The sequence below is a fragment of the Amblyraja radiata genome, chromosome 7 (assembly GCF_010909765.2).
Source record: "Amblyraja radiata isolate CabotCenter1 chromosome 7, sAmbRad1.1.pri, whole genome shotgun sequence".
NCBI classification, from domain to species: Eukaryota; Metazoa; Chordata; class Chondrichthyes; order Rajiformes; family Rajidae; genus Amblyraja; species Amblyraja radiata.
This window is the reverse complement of record NC_045962.1, coordinates 38,960,811-38,979,438: the sequence shown is the minus strand read 5'-3', so window position 1 is coordinate 38,979,438 and position 18,628 is coordinate 38,960,811. Positions and strand designations below refer to the sequence as shown.

General features: G+C 42.6%; 1 protein-coding gene across 5 annotated transcripts in view; it reads right to left on the bottom strand.

Annotated features, from left to right (window-relative positions):
* Positions 1-693: 693 nt before the first annotated feature.
* LOC116975316 (islet cell autoantigen 1-like protein) overlaps positions 694-18,628 on the bottom strand; it is a 66,904-nt gene continuing 48,969 nt past the window's right edge. For all 5 annotated transcript variants that reach the window (XM_033024269.1, XM_033024271.1, XM_033024272.1 and 2 more), the window contains 4 exons: positions 18,253-18,351; positions 9,446-9,706; positions 5,884-5,994; positions 694-3,899 (listed from right to left, as the gene is read on the bottom strand). In XM_033024269.1, the coding sequence (XP_032880160.1) occupies positions 3,787-3,899; positions 5,884-5,994; positions 9,446-9,706; positions 18,253-18,351 (584 nt within the window). In that variant the 3' untranslated portion in view covers positions 694-3,786. The remainder of the gene's footprint in view (positions 3,900-5,883; positions 5,995-9,445; positions 9,707-18,252; positions 18,352-18,628) is intronic.

Sequence of the window (18,628 nt, the reverse complement as noted above, 5' to 3'; positions counted from 1 at the left end):
TATAGCGCCTTTCTAATACTCAAGGCGCTTTACATCGAATTATTCATTCACTCCTCAGTCACACTCGGTGGTGGTAAGCTACTTCTGTAGCCACAGCTGCCCTGGGGCAGACTGACGGAAGCGTGGCTGCCAATCTGCGCCTACGGCCCCTCCGACCACCACCAATCACTCACACACATTCACACACAGGCAAAGGTGGGTGAAGTGTCTTGCCCAAGGACACAACGACAGTATGCACTCCAAGCGGGATTCGAACCGGCTACCTTCCGGTTGCCAGCCGAACACTTAGCCCATTGTGCCATCTGTCATCCCTTTGACACTCACTCTACCCATTTTCAAACATGCCTGACCTATGGGGAAAAATAGTGCAATGTTATGGACCGCACTGCTCTTCACATTGACACAAGTGGCTTACAGTTGGACAGCAAATATTACAACATATGTTTGTATAAAATGTTCATTTTTAACATGTTGTTTCCTGGCAGTAGCTGGCATTATTACTATTTACTAATTTTAATTAAAAATTTGAATGGTTAAAAAAAAGCATGACTGAAAGTTCACCATTTTTGGTTGTGGACAACTAAGATAAAATGGCAATGTTGCCCCTCTGGGACTTAGGACCTCCTCTGCTTTTTTTTTTTTTAAGAGGTTACAAAGTTACATCCGAACAGTTCAATAATGTCATTAGACACATTTTGAGAAACGTTTTTAATAGAAGAGGCAGTATCCAGAGGTCCATTCAGTACAAAGTACAAACAATTATCCAGTGTAGAGGGTCAATGCTACTTTAAAAAAATGTTAAGAAAGTTTAGTGAGATTCCGTGTATGAAATTACAACTCATTTGATTGTGATAAGATCTCCCCAATTGAAACAGACTTAAATAGTCCATGCAAACAGTAGATTCATGTGTGTGATATATATATGAATATATTTAAACAGCATTTGAGAGCAAATATTGAGAATTTCTAACATAGGGGTTTTAATTGGCATTAAACTTGCAAACTTGATCCAACGTGCATGAAGATTAGGGTAATGACAGATTATCTTTTTATTCTGCACATCCATTGAATTACTAACAATTTGAGCATAGATTAAAAATAGCATTAATGTTTACTTGCCAATTCGAACCCCTTTCCATTAACTATAGGCACTGGTTCTTCATTCATTTGCTGCTATTTTCCAAGAATACAGGTGAGGACTAATGGGTGCTCGATACACGTGATGGATAGTAGGGATGCCTTGGAGCTGAACTGATGACCACTTCCCATTCTATACCAAGGGTGGCATATTAGACAAAGTGGAGAATAACTAACAGTGAAAATAATTCCTGGATACTCGAGCAATGCAGCACAGCATCACGTTTAAATATTGCATCTGGACATGATGAAACATATTGGCAATGCAATATGCAGGACTGTATAAGCCCTTCTTTCATTTATCCAGTGAACCGTGTAGTGTTTATAGTGTAGCTGATTAAATGTTTTCATTAGCTGGCCGAATCGTTGGAGTAGTTTAGATGGTTGCAGAAAATTCTCCAGCTTAACGACATTGCTAAGAATGGATATGCAAAGCCAAGCTGCTCTGCCATTTGGAGTGCAAAATGTAACCACTCTACATCTGCTAAGGAGATATTTGATATGTCCTCAAAAGAACAAATAACTAATGGACACGATATTGAAATCAGGGTGCTGGTGTGAGGTCTATTCAAAAATAATGGGTCTTATTTCTTGAAATAAACTACTAGTCCAGGTCTTGATGACTGGATTTCTCATACTACCTCAGAGCAGGTGCACCACACTATTTGAACGTTGAACTGTGATTTACGTGCAAGTGCCACTTTGGAGTTTACCCAAACACATATGCTGTAAGGGTCCATTGTGTTTTATTGCCATGCAGTTCTGTGACTTGTAGATGAGAAATAGTTTGGTGGATGTGAACAAGATCATCGTACCAGGAATGTTTCAATCAAATATCCATCTTGATCCATTCCCAATGGCAAATTTCTGACAAATTTTTGAGTTCCCCTCATTTGCCCCAGCCTGAAACTTAACATAGGACCTGCTTGTCTGCACAATCCAACAGCCATATTGTTGATAATTTCAAGTTTTAAAGTGTTTTTGTTTTGTGCATAATTTACTTAGTTTGACAACCTAGCAAGCAGTCTCTTTATAATAAGCACGTTCACTCTCCATGTGAGTTCAGTTCAATCCTTGAAACATCAATATTTGTCAGTGTAATCGTTGTAATTTAGCAAGGGTTTTAACAACCAACTCTTTTTCAGATAGAGACAGTGCTATTTTTTTGTACAATAAAATAATTTTATTCCATTGAAACACTGCCTGATTCCTTATTATTCCAGCAACAGATTTAAGGAGTGCAGGCCAAAGTTTAAAGGAGATTTGCCTGGAACACGGCTGCTGGAGATGGTGATGACGGCAAATATAATAATGGTATTTAAGAGATTTTTAAATAGTTACATGGGTATGCAAGGAATTAAGCAATATGGATTATGTGCAGGCAGGTAAGAGTTGGTCTTGGCATCATGTTGAGCACAGACGTTGTGGGCCGAAGAGCCTGTTCCTGTGCTGTACTGTTCTATGTCCCATACGTTATTTTTAGTGTCCATTTGATACTGTTCCCAATATTCACCCCTGCTTTTAAACCAAGGACTACCAAGCAGCTTGGATATACTTGCAGTCATTCTTTATGTTAGCTGTCTTGGTCCTTAAAGTTTCAGTGAGTACCTGAAGGCCAAGGCCAGTTCCCCTACTACAGGGCACATATTCCAAATGTTGGGATTGAAGTTTGGTCCCTGTTATCCAATAGCTTTTATTTTGTCTGTTCAGCTTGCTGAATGCATTAGATATGGACTGGTACTTTTCCCACTGCATATGGTTAAGGCTTATTTGTTCAAGTTGTTAAACATACTATTAACACCCAGAAAATAATGTTTCTCTTCCACCTCTCAAAGCAATATTCAATTGGAGTGCATCTTGCCCTCTCCGTGGCTTTGGGCCAATTGTGGAGTCACACCTTACGAGGCAACAACAAAAATGTGGAAGTTGATGGGAGTTAAATCTACATAACGTAGATACAGGGAGAACAGGCAAAAGGCTGCTCCTGTCTGGTACTAAAAGGAATACTTTACCGATGAGAAACTAAAGCATTCAGGCAGAATAGAACATAACTGCTCACTTCATATTTTTAAATCAGTCCACATGACAAAGACAAGTAGACAAAACTCAAGAATAGACAGTAATTATACATTCAAACATTCCCTCATTCCATCTATAAAAAGACCATTAAGGTTCCCTTTGAGGATAGTGTTATGATTGATAAAATATTACTGTAAAATAATACAGTATGATAGAATGTAGGCGATTTATCTCATTATCTTCAGCAAGTGATCCCTCCACAACCAGCAGAAGGGCTTGAGCTGTTTTAGGTCATGATGCACATGAGGTGTGCTGACACAACCCAGGACCCGTCATGTACCCAGTGAATCAACCCCTGGGAAATAGCTATACACCCATGACCAATCTGGGATTTCAGCAGCATTAGCCAGATGTGAAACCGAAAAAGATATTGGGATCACTAACATCATATCGCAGGAGTTCAGCAGATTTTTAACTTTCAATTTATCCATCCCTGCCCCTCATTTTCTAATTTAATTTATTTACAGTCATAGTGTTTTGGTAAATATAAATTAGGTAACTGCAGCAATGAGACAATCGAGTGCTGTATAATTTAGCTGCTTCCTTTATCCCTTCCACCCAAATCCATCCTCAAGCATTAAGCAGCTCTTCATCTGTTCGACCGATGGCATCAGGGTTTGAGAGGGGATCCAGATCCGCAAACAGATTAAACCAGATTGACTTGTCCGGTGTGTTCTTATCAGCTGCAGTAAGAGGAAGAGTATTAGTTATTAATACCAATTCAGGTGCTGGACCCCTGGTTCCACATGCAATGTCTGACAGGACAGCCCATGTGCTGCTCTACAAACCCAGACTACGCAGCAAACTCCACCCACTTGCTTCAAATCCTGGCTGCTCTGACCCTGAGTATGTGGAAGACAAGACCTCGGCCACAGAATGTGTACAGGTTCCCAGCTGGGTAAACCTGCATTGTGGTGAGCTGAGCACAACAGATCATTGACATCAGAACACAGCTTCTAATTTGCCAGAACAATCCTGGCCATGGGCTCAAAGGGCAGAATTAGTTGATGCTTTTCACAAGTGGCCACATTCCAGCACTTATGAGAACTTTTCTTACTTTCTTTCACTCCCAACCAAGGGTGCCTATTATTATGGTTATTCTTACTGTTTTCTGAGTGTGCCGATATACATTAGGCATCTCTAGAATAAGGTCTCATCCACCTCTCTCTCTCCTCCTCACACTAAGTTCCATGTGATAACCTTAAGGTAAGGAGTATTTCCAGCTAGTTGATCATAACACAAACACATATCTGCCAAGCTAGGACTTCCTCAGCAGAGGAGGTCTGGTTGTTGTACTTGTTCCATAGGTTGCGGATGATACAAAGCTAGGTAGCAGTGCGAGTTGCGAGGAGGATGCTACGAGGCTGCAGTGTGACTTGGATAGGTTAGGTGCACGGGCAGATGCAGTATAATGTGGATAAATGTGAAGTTATCCACTTTGGTGGCAAGAACAAGGCAGATTATTATCTGAATGGTGTCAAATTAGGAAAAGGGGAGGTGCAACGAGACCTGGGTGTCTTGTATATCAGTCACTGAAAGTAAGCATGCAGGTACAGCAGGCAATGTAGTGAAGCAAATGACATATTGGCCTACATAGCGAGAGGATTTGAGTACAGGAGGAAGGAGGTCCTACTGCAGTTGTACAGGTCCCTGGTGAGACCAGACCTGGAGTATTGTGTGCAGTTTTGGTCTCCTAATTTGAGGAAGGACATTCTTGCTAGTGCAGCGTAGGTTCACCAGGTTAATTCTCTGGATGTCGGGACTGACATATGATGAAAGATTGGATCGACTGGGCTTATATTCCCTGGAATTCAGAAGGATGAGAGGAAATCTTATGGAAACGTATAGGGATTGGACAGGCTAGATGGATTGGACAGGGTAGATGCAGGAAAAATGTTCCCTATGTTGGGTGGGTCCAGAACCAGAGGTCACAGTTTAAGAATAAGGGGTAGGCCATTTAGGATTGAGATGATGAAAAACTTTTTCACCCAGAGAGTTGTGAATCTGTGGAATTCTCTGCCACAGAAGGCAGTCGAGACGAATTCACTGGATGTTTTCAAGAGAGTGCTTAGGGCTAATAGAATCAAGAGATATTGGGAGAAAGCAGGAACGGGGTACTGATTTAGGATGATCAGCCATGATCATAATGAATGGCGGTGCTAACTTGAAGGGTCGAATGGCCTACTCCTGCACCTATTTTGTATGTTTCTAATTAAGTCTATAGGCAGTTTCTAGATCACAACATGGAACCTTGTCTACATGGCTGAGCTATTCATTGGAGAAATTGGCTATCAATGTTCCCAATAACAATAATTCCAAATATTTGTATGGCAGTTAGCTGCAATATAAATTCACCATTTTTAGGTACAAGGAACTGCAGATGCTGGTTTACAAGAAAAGACACAAAGTGCTGGAGGAACTCAGCAGATCAGGCAACGTTTCTGGAGAACCTGGATGGGTGACATAAGGAACTGTTCCAGAGATGCTGCCTAACCCACTGAGTTACCCCAGCATTTTGTGTCTTTTTTGTAGAACTCTTTTGTTTGAAATCCTGTTCCTTTCTGCCATGCTAAGTGGAAAATCTAGCTAATCTTGCCCAGTGAAATGGCTATCTGATCATTTAAATCACAGCCCTGCCCTCACTCCCCCTGGGTCTCTGATACTAACCTTTCGATGGGACCTTTGGTAGGTTCTGGAATGGATGCGCTGGTACTTTTGGCTCTGGCTCTTGTGGGAGTGGATGTGGTACTGGTTGCAGTTTGGGGGGATCAGTCCAACCTAGAAAAAAATAAAGGTATAGTCAGTACATTGCTTCTGTGTGTTGTATAGGACTGCAAAAAAGCTGTGATAGTAACGATTTTACAGAAATATAACTGTTGCCCACATGATATTCCTGTCCATCTTAAAAAAAAAGAGTTCTTTACCTGATTAAAATTGAACGCCTCCTCTATTCTCTTGATAAAGATTATGATGTAGAGACCACTTTGGAGATTGTCACAAAACCTGAAGTCAAAGTTAACACATTGCAAAACATTGCCTTTCACAACCAAATGAGCTCTCTTCCCAAGTTTGGCTGCACTGAATTCCTGATTTGGGGCACAACCAAGGAATTGCAGGGATTCAGAAATTCATCCCAGTACCTCTAAGAAAGCAGATAATAAAATTAACCAAGATCCTTAGTTTTGATTGTTATCAAACCCAACTGGAGATATCAGTACAGATATTAATTGTTGGGTAAAAACAAAATGTGGCTCAGATTATGACGTGCTCCATAATCTGATAACCTGCCAATTTGGACAGAAAGGCCATTTGAGCAGGGTATTCCTGTTGGGTGCTCTTTCTCTTTCAGAAGTATACCTTATGTAGGACAATAGACAATATGATCATGGCAGATTGGCTGATCATCCACAATCAGTACCCCGTTCCTGCCTTCTCCCCATATCACCTGACTCCGCTATCTTTAACAGCCCTATCTAGCTCTCCCTTGAAAGTATCCAGAGAACTGACCTCCACCGCCCTCTGAGGCAGGAATTCCACTCTCACAACTCTCTGTGTGAAAAAGTGTTTCCTCATCTCCGTTCTAAATGGCTTACCCCTTATTCTTAAACTGTGGCCCCTTGTTCTGGACACCCCCCAACATCGGGAACATGTTTCCTGCCTCTAGCGTGTCCTTAATAATCTTATACGTTTCAATAAGATCCCCTCTCATCCCTCAAAATTCTAGAGTATACAAGCCCAGCCGCTCCATTCTCTCACCATATGACAGTCCCGCCATCAGGCCCTGGGGATTTATCAGCCTTCAGTCCCATCAGTCTATCCAACACCATTTCCTGCCTAATGTGGATTTCCTTCAGTTCCTCTGTCACCCCAGATCCTCTGGCCACTAGTACATCAGGAAGATTGTTTGTGTCCTCCTTAGTGAAGACGGATCCAAAGTACCTGTTCAACTCATCTGCCATTTCCTTGTTCCCCATAATAAATTCACCCTTTTCAGTCTTCAAGGGTCCAACTTTGGTCTTAACTAATTTTTTCCTCTTCACATACCTAAAGCTTTTACTATCCTCCTTTATATTCTTGGCTATCTTATCTTCATAACTCATCTTTTCTCCCCGTATTGCCTTTTTAGTTATCTTCGGTTGCTCTTTAAACATTACCCATCCTCTGGCTTCCCGTTCATCTTTGCTATGTTGTACTTCTTTTTTATTTTTATACTGTCCCTGACTTCCCTTGTCAGCCACAGTGGCCCCTTGCACTCCCCTTGGAATCTTTCTTCCTCTTTGGAATGAACTGATCCTGCACCTTCTGTATTATTCCCAGAAATACCTGCCATTGTTGTTCCACTGTCATCCCTGCCAGGGTATCTTTCCAGTCAACTTTGGCCAGCTCCTCCCTCATGGCCCATAGTCCCCTTTATTCAACTGTAATACTGACACCTCCAATTCACCCTTCTCCCTCTCAAATTGTAGATTAAAACTTATCATATCATGGTCACTACCTCCTAATGGCTCCTTAACCTCAAGTTCCCTTATCAAATCCGGTTCATTACACAACACTAAATCCAGAATTGCCTTCTCCCTGGTAGGCTCCAGTACAAGCTGCTCTAAGAATCCATCACGGAGGCACTCCACAAACTCCCTTTCTTGGGGTCCAGCACCAACCTGATTTACCCAGTCTACATGCATGTTGAAATCTCCCATAATAACCGTAGCATTACCTTTATGACATGCCAATTTTAACTCTTGATTCAATTTGCACCCTATATCCAGGCTACTGTTTGAGGGCCTGTAGATAACTTCCATTGGGGTCTTTTTACCCTTACAATTCCTCAGTTCTATCGATACTGACTCTACATCTCCTGATTCTATGTCACCCCACTCAAGGGACTAAATTTCATTGCTCACCAACAGAGCTACCCCATCCCCTCTGCCCACCTGCCTGTCTTTTCGATAGGACGTATACCCTTGAATATTCAGTTCCCAGCCCGGGGAGAACAAAAGAATTAAACTTTGAACACTTTAGGAAGGAAGGCCTCGTCAACCACATGCATAGTATACACCCATATGGACAGACACACGTTTGTGTAATGCGCTGAATGATTGTTGTGTAGGTGGGTGGGCAGGGGGGAACAATTTCCCTGTTTGCCTCCCACTGCAGCCTCAAGTCAAGGTCAGATCAATGAAGGGGCACAATGTGGCGAGTAACTCATCGAACAGGACTCAGTGTGCAGTGATCACAGTTGTAGATTGCGTATTTACTTCAGCAGCAATGACTGGTCATGTTTCTGGGCTAACAACCTAGTAGACACATGTTCAAATAGTTCTGTGGGGAGTTGCTGATCTGACTAGTTTGTTGGAGCAAGAAATAAATAAGCCTGACAAATAATAGTTTAGCAGCTCAACTGGTTTACTAATGTTGTACACCTGCTACTCCCTGTATTCAGTCACCATACTCGGTCAACTGAAACCCTTGGGAAACAAGGATGCACAATGAGCACTGACAGGCCAGTCTTGTTTATGAGACTTGCTCACAGGGACCTAGATGGAGGAAAAGGAATTGATCAGCCAATTAGGCAAAGGCACTTGTTGCCAAAAGGTTGCGACAGGGTGTCAGTATAATCACTTGAAGGCAAGTTGTCACGTCGGGTTGATTGTCATATGCACAAGTATGATGAGGCACAAGTACAATTACAATCTTGCTTACAGCAGCACAGGCACATGGACTCAAGATAACATCAATTATACATAAATTACATTTATGTGGACCACTTTGCAAACCCTCTCATAAAATACACTGCAGCTACACAACACTCACTCAGTGAGATCTCTGCTGCCCGTGAGTTTGTGCTTCTAAAACTGCTTAATCTGCCATGGTCGGGTAATACATTGACACTTGCAGAGCAGTGCAATTGCTGAAAACATGCAAGTGTAGAAGTGACAGGCAAGCATACAGGAAAGAACATGAACAGGCCCTTCAGCTCAAAAATCCCATGCCGAACATGATTCTAAACATCTAATCTCACCCTGCCCGTCATTCATATCCCACCATCAGCTGAATATCCACGCACCTATTTAAAAGCCTCATATTCCTCTATCATATCAGCCCTGGTAGCACGTTTTCCTTTAAATTTTGTTCTCCCTCACCTTAAACCCATGCCCTTAGTCTTTGAAATTTCCACCCTGGAAAAGAGTGTCCAACTGTCCACATTAGACTGAATAAGCTTCTGACTCACCAATGAAAGCTCCTGCTGTGTTGTGGCTGAGATCGAAGAGCTGGGATGGCAGGAAACCCGCTGGAGCTCCAGCTGCTTTGACGTCAGCACCTTCCATCGTCGTCCTGGGACTGAGCCCCGAGCTCTCAAACGTACTCTGCCACTCGTGGCTGAAGTCGCCGGCTGCACTGGGATTGGGGCTCAGCAGGTCATTCAGGAATGTCAGCTCCTGCCTCTCCAGATCATCATTCTCCAGCATGTCTACCAGCAGGTCCTTTGGCACTGAAACACAAGGGCCAAAATCACACATGCCTCTCACACTCCCTCAGTGGCAAGTTTGCTACAAATGGTAAATGTCTACAAACGCAGAGATTAATAGTAGTTCATGATTCACTTTAGGCTCTGGGTCTGCAAGCAAGTAGTACAATTCAATGGAGTAAATCAAGAGTATGAAATGAGAAGAAAAAAAAATAGCTTCTGTCCAAATTTTTTTTAAATGTTGTTATAGTATCTGCCTCAACTACCTCCTCTGGCAGCTAATTCAACATACCCAACACCCTCGGTAGACAACTCCGTGCATTCACCCTATCAATTCTCGTCATGATTTTATATATTTCTCTCTTTGATCAGTCGTCATCCTCTAAGCACTCTAAGGAATAAACTTCCAGCCTGCTCAACCATTCCCTAGAGCTCAGGCTCTCAAGACCTGGCAACATACTCATAATTCTGCTCTACACTCTTTCCAGCTTAACAACATCTTTCCTACAGCAGGGTGACCAAAATTGACCAAAATAATCTAAATGCCCAACTGATTAAGATCCTGCTGCAATCTTTGATTCAGTGCATTCAGAAAATATTCAGACCCCTTCACTTTTTCCACATTTTGTTACGTTATAGCCTTATTTTAAAATGGATTAAAATCTTTTTTTTAAAACCATAAATCTACACACAATACCCCAGAATGAAGAAGCAAAAACAGGTGTTTAGAAATTTTTGCAATGTAATTAAAAATAAATAACTGAAATATCACATTTACATAAGTATTCAGACCCTTTGCTATGACACTCAAAATTGAGCTCAGGTTCATCCTGTTTCCATTGATTATCTTTGAGATGTTTCTACAACTTGATTGGAGTCCACCAGTGGTAAATTAAATTGATTGGACATGAATTGGAAAGACACACACCTGTCTATATAAGGTCTAACAGTTGCAAGTGCATGTCAGAGCACAAACCGAGCCATGAAGATGAAGGAATTGTCCGTAGACCTCCAAGACAGGATTGTGTTGAGACACAGATCTGAGGAAGGGTATAAAACAATTTCTGCAGCATTGCGGGTCCCGAAGAGTACAGTGGCCTCCATCATTCTTAAATGGAGGAACTTTGGAACCACCAGGACCCTTCATAGAGCTGGCCGCCCGGCCAAACTGAGCAATCGGGGGAGAAGGGCCTTGGTCAGGGAGGTGACCAAGAACCCGATGAGCTCCAGAGTTCCTCTGTGGAGAACCTTCCAGTAGGGCAACTATATCTGCAGCACTCCACCAATCAGGCCTTTATGATAGAGTGGCCAGACAGAAGCCACTCCTCAGTAAAAGACACATGACAGCACGCTTGGAGTTTGCCAAAAGCACCTAAAGGACTCTCAGGCCATGAGAAACAAGATTCTCGTGTTTCAAAAGAACTTACTTAATTACGGGCTAATAATGGGAAAAAAGCTTATACTCAAATTCTGGAAAAACGCTCCAATACCAACAATAAAAATGTGGATTTCAAACATTTTCGAAACATTACACCTGGAAGAGATGAGACTCCTCCTAGCAGGCAAAGCAGACCACTTCCAAAAGACGTGGTCTGCATTTATGGAACTATTACAAGCATAAGGTGCAATAGTAATTTAAAAAATAAATGGTACCAGAATCTGGTAACGGGGGGTAAAAAAAAACTAAAACTAAAAAACATGGTTGGTATATCCTTTTTTGCGGAGATTTGTGTTATAATAGAGCGATTGTTTCTCCTTTTTTTTTCTTTTCTTTCTAGGGTCTATTTCCTTTCTTTACTTCCTTCTCTAGCTTCTTCCCTAAGGGGCTTTCTTTTCCCAACACTTTCCTGCACCTTCACGATTCTTGCTCACTTTCCTTACTTCTTTTATTTCTACCTTTTTTAAAGCTCGAAAAATGAAGTGGTACAACAAATGTAATAAGATATATGTGATGTGTATTACTGTAATTTACTGTACTTCTAATAAAAATAAATTAAAAAAAAGAAATTTTTAAAAAAAGAAACAAGATTCTCTGGTCTGATGAAACCAAAATTGAACTCTTTGGCCTGAATGCCTAGCATCACGTCTGGAGGAAACCAGGCACCGCTCATCACGGTGAAGCATGGTGGTGGTGGGGATGTTTTTCAGTGGCAGGAACTGGGAGACTAGTCAGGATGGAGGGAAAGATGAACGGAGAAAAGTACAGAATCCTTGATGAAAACCTGCTCCAGAGCATTCTGGATCTCAGACTGGGGCGGAGGTTCATCTTCCAACAGGACAACGACCCTAAGCACACAGCGCAGGAGTGGCTTCGTGACAAGTCTGTGATTGTCCTTGAGTGGTCCAGCCAGAGCCCGGACTTGAACCCGATCGAACATCTTTGGAGGGAATGAAAATAGCTGTGCATCGACCCTCCCCATCCAACCTGACAGAGCTTGAGAGGATCTGCAGAGAATGGGAGAAATTACCCAAATACAGGTGTGCCAAGCTTGAATGTGCCAAGCGTCATACCCAAGAAGACTTGAGTCTGTAATCGCTGACAAAGGTGCCTCAAAAAGTACTGAGTAAAGGGTCTGAATACTTATGTAAACGTGATATTTCAGTTATTTCTTATTAATTACTTTGCAAACATTTCTAAACGCCTGTTTTCACTTTATTATGGGGTATTGTGAGTAAATTGATGATAAAATAAAATAATTTAATCAATTTTAGAATGCTGTAACTTAACAAAATGTGGAAAAAGTGAAGGTGTCCGAATACTTTCTGAATGCACTGTATCTTCGCTTTCTACGCCAAACTTACTAATCCTACCGCGTGCATTCTCATCCAAATCGTTGATATAAACCACAAACAACAATGGGCCCAGTACCGATACTGAGGCACACCAAAAGTCACAGGCCTCCAGTCCGAGAAACAAGCTTCCACCATCACTCTCTGCTTCCTTCCATGAAGCCTGGACCAGATAAGTAAATTAAACTTCAGCAACATCCTGACAAAAATGTAAGCCTAAAACAAAGAGTTAATAATGGTCACACAAACCCGAGAGAAAAATGTCAGAAGAGCATTTAGTTCAAATAATTCCGACAAACTCCCTCAGCATGTTACATGTTAGCAATTTTCTGATTGTGAATCATTAGTTTGGGTGAAGGGGTTTTCAAATGTGGCAGACCTTTAAAGGGAGATTATCCTAAATATCAGTAAATGATGGATGAGTTATGGTCCAGAGACACGGGTCATGCAACATCCAATGGCAACTAGGGAAGGCATTAAATGATGTCATCATCATCATCCACATCCTGGAAATAATGTGCTGATTTAAGTGGACAAAAATAAGTGGCGGGGCAAGCAGGTGGATAAGGATGTCAATGCATTCTAACTTAGATTCTATGACATTGCACCCAAAACTAGAGGTTGTTTCCATACTGAATGGCAGCTCTACGTTGACCAGAGCATACTTACTGCAGTCTGAGTATGAATGACTGAAGACGAGAAGGAAATGAAAACGAGCTCCTGCCAGACATTCTAAGCTATACAGAGCCAATTACGCCAAAATAATCAGTGCCTTCACATGGGAGGAAACTCTCTCACTATAACACACAACTTCTATTCACATTCCCGCTATGGGAATACTAACCCCACAATATTTATTCAGTGTTGATTTCTCTATTCAAGCTTAAATCTGATAAAGTTTTGAAAAGGATTTGAAACTTGTTACAAAATGTTCTTATTCATTCTTATGGCACTGGTTGCCTGATCTGAGCTACTCAGTGAATGGGTTACAACCAGTTCCAACAGTTCTGGGATCGCTCCAGCATGGCACTCAATGCTACGGTTACATTAGAATGTCAGGTTGGAGCCACTGAAGGTTTTATTTGATTCTGCCTTTAAGTTTGACAAGCAAATCAATTCAGTAGTAAAAGCCAGTTTCTTCCAGCTTCGTACCATTTCCAAAATAAAACCATTCCTCTCATTCAAAGATCTGGAGAAAGTCATCCACGCTTTATATCCTTTCGCCTGGACTACTGCAACTCCCTGTATACTGGGACCAGTCAGTCGTCCCTGTCCCGCCTGCAAATGGTCCAGTACGCCCCAGCCAGGCTCCTGACAGGTACCTGGAAGAGGGGCCATATTACCCCCATTCTGGCCTCTCCCCACTGGATACCAGTATGGTTCAGAGTTGATATTAAGGTTCTCCTGTTTGTCTATAAAGCCCTAAACAGGCTTGCTCCCCCCTATATCACAGACCTCCTTACCCCTTACTCTACCTCCGGGTCCCTCAGGTCGGCTGACTTGGGGCTTCTGGCTGTCCCGCGATCTAAACGCAAGCTCAGGGGTGACGGTGCCTTTGCTGTTGCGGCCGCTAGACTGTGGAACAGTATCCCCCTCCCTATCAGATCTGCCCCCTCCCTGATGTGGCTGATCTTTGTTTTATGTCTTTGAGCTGATTATTTGTACATGTGTGCTGTGTGCATTCCTGTGTATGTCTGTTTCTTTTTGTGACTTTAGCTACCTGCTCTAGTCTGTACAGCACTTTGGTCAACGTGGGTTGCTTTTAAATGTGCTTCATAAATAAATTTGACTTTATTTAAATTTGACTTTATTTAAAACGAGAAAAATTGCTTAGGGTCATATTTGACTGAATTTAAAACACCTCCAACTGAAGAACTACACCCAAGCCAGAAAGAATGAGAGAGCAGCCTGTACAAGTACAGAGGCTGTGGCACGTTGCACATTAGGAAAAGGCAGATATATTTTCAGATATATAAAGAGTAAAATTGAGGCAAGAGTGAGCATTGGACTGCTGGATAATGATGCTGGGGTAGTAGTAATGGGAAACAAAGAAATGGCGTACGAACGGAATAAGTTTTTTGCATCCGTCTTCACAGTGGAAGACACCAGCGACATGCTTGGTGTTGCGGTGGAAGTAGTATTTGGTGAGAGTGATCACGGCTCCATTATTTTTAAGATTATTTTAAATAAGGACAGGTCTGGATGTTGGGGGGGAAGGAACGTAATTGGGGCAAGGCAGATTACAATGTCACTAGGCAGGAGGTAAGGAGCGTAGATTGTTAGCAGTTGGTATGGGACAAGTCCACAGATGACATGTGGGAGCATTTAAAGGCCAGCTGATCAAAGAGCAGAATTGTCATGATCCAGTAAGGAGGAGGAATATGGGTAGCAAGATAAGGGATAGTGCATGACTAAGAATGTTGTAAACTTGGTCACAAAGAAAAAGGAAGCATATGTCAGGTTTAAGGTGACATCAGACAAGGCTTATGAGGAATATAAAGCGAGTAGGAATGAACTCAAGCAGTCGATTAGAAGGGGCCAAGAAATATCATTGGTTACTAGGATTAAGAAAAACCCAAGGCCTTTTATATATATATGATAAAAATAAGAGGGTGACGAGGGAGAACGTAGAACCATTCAAAGATAAAGGAGGGAATTTATGCTTGGGGTCGGCAGAGGTAGTTGAGATACCAAACAAGTATTTTGCATGTGTATTCACCAAGAAGAACTTGGACCATTGTGTGGAGAATACAAATATGCCAGGGCAGTTTGAGATTGAGAAGAGGTTGTGCTGAGGCTCTTGAAGAACAGTAAAGTGGATGTCCCCAGGGCCTGATGGAACCTATACCAGGTTACTGAAGGAGGCAAGAGAGGAAATTGCAGGGGTCTTGACGAGGATCTTTGTTTTTTCTCTAGCCACAGGCGAGGTCCCAGAGGACTGGAGAGTGCCAAATGTAGTTTCTTTGTTTGAATTAGAGAGAATCCAGGGAACTATAGGCCAGTGAGTTTCACGTCAATGGTGTGAGAATTCTTCCAGATAGGATTTACTCCCATTTGGAAGAAAATGGGTTAATTATGGATAGCCAGCACGGCTCTGTACACAGCAGGTTGTATCTCACTAACCTGATTTGAGTTTTTTGAGATGACAAAAGGGATTAATTAAGGAGATTGATGATTGGGTGGTGGATGTTGTAGACAGGGATTTTAATAAGGCTTTTGATAAGGTCCTTCATGATAGGCTGAACCAAAGATTAAGATGTACAGGATTCACAATGACTTGGTTGTATGGATTCAGAACTGGCTTATTCATAGAAGATAGAGGGTTATGGTGGAAGATAGATGGTCTGTGCTAGAGGTCTGTGACCAGTGGAGTCCCGCAGGGATCTGTGAGCTGTTTGTGATGTATATAAATTACCTGGAGATAAATGTAGATGGGTTGGTGAGTTTGCTGAAACCACCAAAATGGGAGTTGTTGAGGAAAGTTGGTGGACAGAAGAATGCAGTCAGAAGATACAGCAGGATATAGATCAGCTGCAGAAGTGGGCGGAGAAATGGCAGATGCATTATCCCTTCCCACTTTAAATCTGTGCTCTCTAGCTCTAGACTTCTCTGTCCTGAGAGAAAAGCTATAACCATCTCATCAATGCCCTCATAATTTTACAAACCTCGACAAGCTCAGTCTCCTGCAGCCCACTATTACAGGCAATATCCTGGTGAATCTCTTCTTCACTCTCTCTATTTCTACCACATCCTTTCGGTACTGCGCTGACCAGAACTGTACACAATATTCAAAGTGCAGTCAAATCATTATTATGAATGGCTGAATCATCCCAACTCATACTCTCTCTCACACCTCCCGCTGCTGAAAGACTCATCCATGCCTTCATCCCCTCCCGACTGGACTATTGCAACTCACTTCTCCTTGGCATCAGCTCCACCTACATCAACCGACTCCAACTGGTCCAGAACGCAGCCGCCCGACTCATCACCCACACCAAATCCTGGCATCACATCACTCCAGTCCTCAAACAACTTCACTGGCTTCCCATCTCCCACCGGATCACCTACAAAATCCTGATCCTCACCTACAAAGCCCTCCACCATCTGGCCCCCCCATATCTCACTGACCTCCTCTCCCCCTACCAACCCTCACGGTCCTTCAGATCCACATCAGCTGGTCTCCTCTCCATCCACAAGTCCAACCTCCGCAGTTTTGGGGACAGAGCCTTCTCCAGGGCAGCTCCCAGGCTCTGGAACTCCCTCCCCCAACTGATCCGCAATTCCGTGTCCCTCACCATCTTCCAGTCCCGCCTCAAGACCCATCTCTTCACCTCTGCCTATCCTTAGCCCCACGTCCCCCTCCCTTTTCATCTGTGCTTGAATTGCCTCATATTGTGTTTTGAATTGAATTCTGTCTTTAATTTGTGTACTAGTCATGTCTCTACTATTTATTTCATTCGCCTTACATGTTTTTCCTCTACCTGCTAAATTTTTGTAAGGTGTCCTTGAGACTATTGAAAGGCGTCCATAAATAAAATGTATTATTATTATTATTATACTCAAATACCTAGACCCTTGAAAGCAAGGTTGCAAATACTTTCTGTAGTATCCTATCCACATGTGTCACAGCTTTCAGGGAGCACCAACACTCCTAACGTCTATGACATATTTGTATGAACTACCATCAGTTGACTTCCCAGAGTGCAGTACTTCTCACTTGTCTACTTTAAATTCTATCCAATCCACCAACTCTCCAGCCGATCTAAATCACCTTTTGTCCTTTCACAACCTTCTTTGTTATCTACAACGTCACCAATTTTCATGCCACAGTGTGAGGGCTGGAAGTGCCAGTTTCCTGGCTATGTGCAACTGAACACCTCCTCCCCCTACAGATGTCACCAGTGAAATATACCCACATCTAATAATAATAATAATGGATGGCATTTATATAGCGCCTTTCTAATACTCAAGGCGCTTTACATCGCATTATTCATTCACTCCTCAGTCACACTCGGTGGTGGTAAGCTACTTCTGTAGCCACAGCTGCCCTGGGGCAGACTGACGGAAGCGTGGCTGCCAATCTGCGCCTACGGCCCCTCCGACCACCACCAATCACTCACACACATTCACACACATCTGCACCCCTGTCCCCAGCATAATGTCTGCCTTGGGTTGATGTCATCCGTATACATTTTGACACACTGCAGGGGAGCCTAGACCATATTATGCTGGATATACCCATCTCTGGACACCTTTGGAACAACAGTCTTCCTAGCAAAACACCAGGCCAGATCCGCAAACTACTTACTGTCATCCTTTGGACCATCAAACCTCTCCTGCTCTTCTCCATCTCCAGCCCACTCCACCATCATCTGAATCGCAGGTCTGTCAACACCCTCACCTAAACTTAAAGCCACAATCAAAATAAATTCTAGATAAGGTGAAAGACTTTGTCCAAATCTCTAAGCTGCTAATGTGCCTGCTATTACACTACTCACCATAATATTATTTTCACTGCACCGTCAATACTCAAACAAACTACAACTGAGTCACACAGCACGGAAAGGGGACCATTGGCTGAACTCATCCGTGCCAACCAAGATCCCCCATCTAAGTTTGTTCCAGTTGCCCACATTTGACCCACATCCCTCGAAACCTTACTTGGATTACCATGTACCTGTGAAAATGTATTTCAATTGTCCACAATTGTTTTGTCAAAACTCTGGGTAATATATTCCACCAACACCAAGTGGAGTGCATGAGCATGCATTTGTTCTTACATGACTCATAGAAATCCATTTTGTTGCCGGAAGGTTCCAATGCAGGTAGCTGTGTGGGATCCTGGCTTGCAGTGTTCACTGGTACTTCACTCTGCTTTCCTGTTAGAATGAGGCAGCATAAAACAAGGTTACAGGGAATACATTTTAGAACTGAAAAATCAATGAAAAATTGAAAACCATTATATTCTCCCTTGTACAGTACACAGGGAGGGGATAGTTTGTATGGGAAGGGATGAGTGAACTAAAATGTTGCAGACGGAACGTTGTCTGTGGAAAGCAGAATGAGTGGGGATGGGAAGTTGGGACTGGTGGTGGAATCACATTGAATCACAGAAGTGTCGGAGAATGACGTGTTGGATGCAAAGACGAGTGGTGT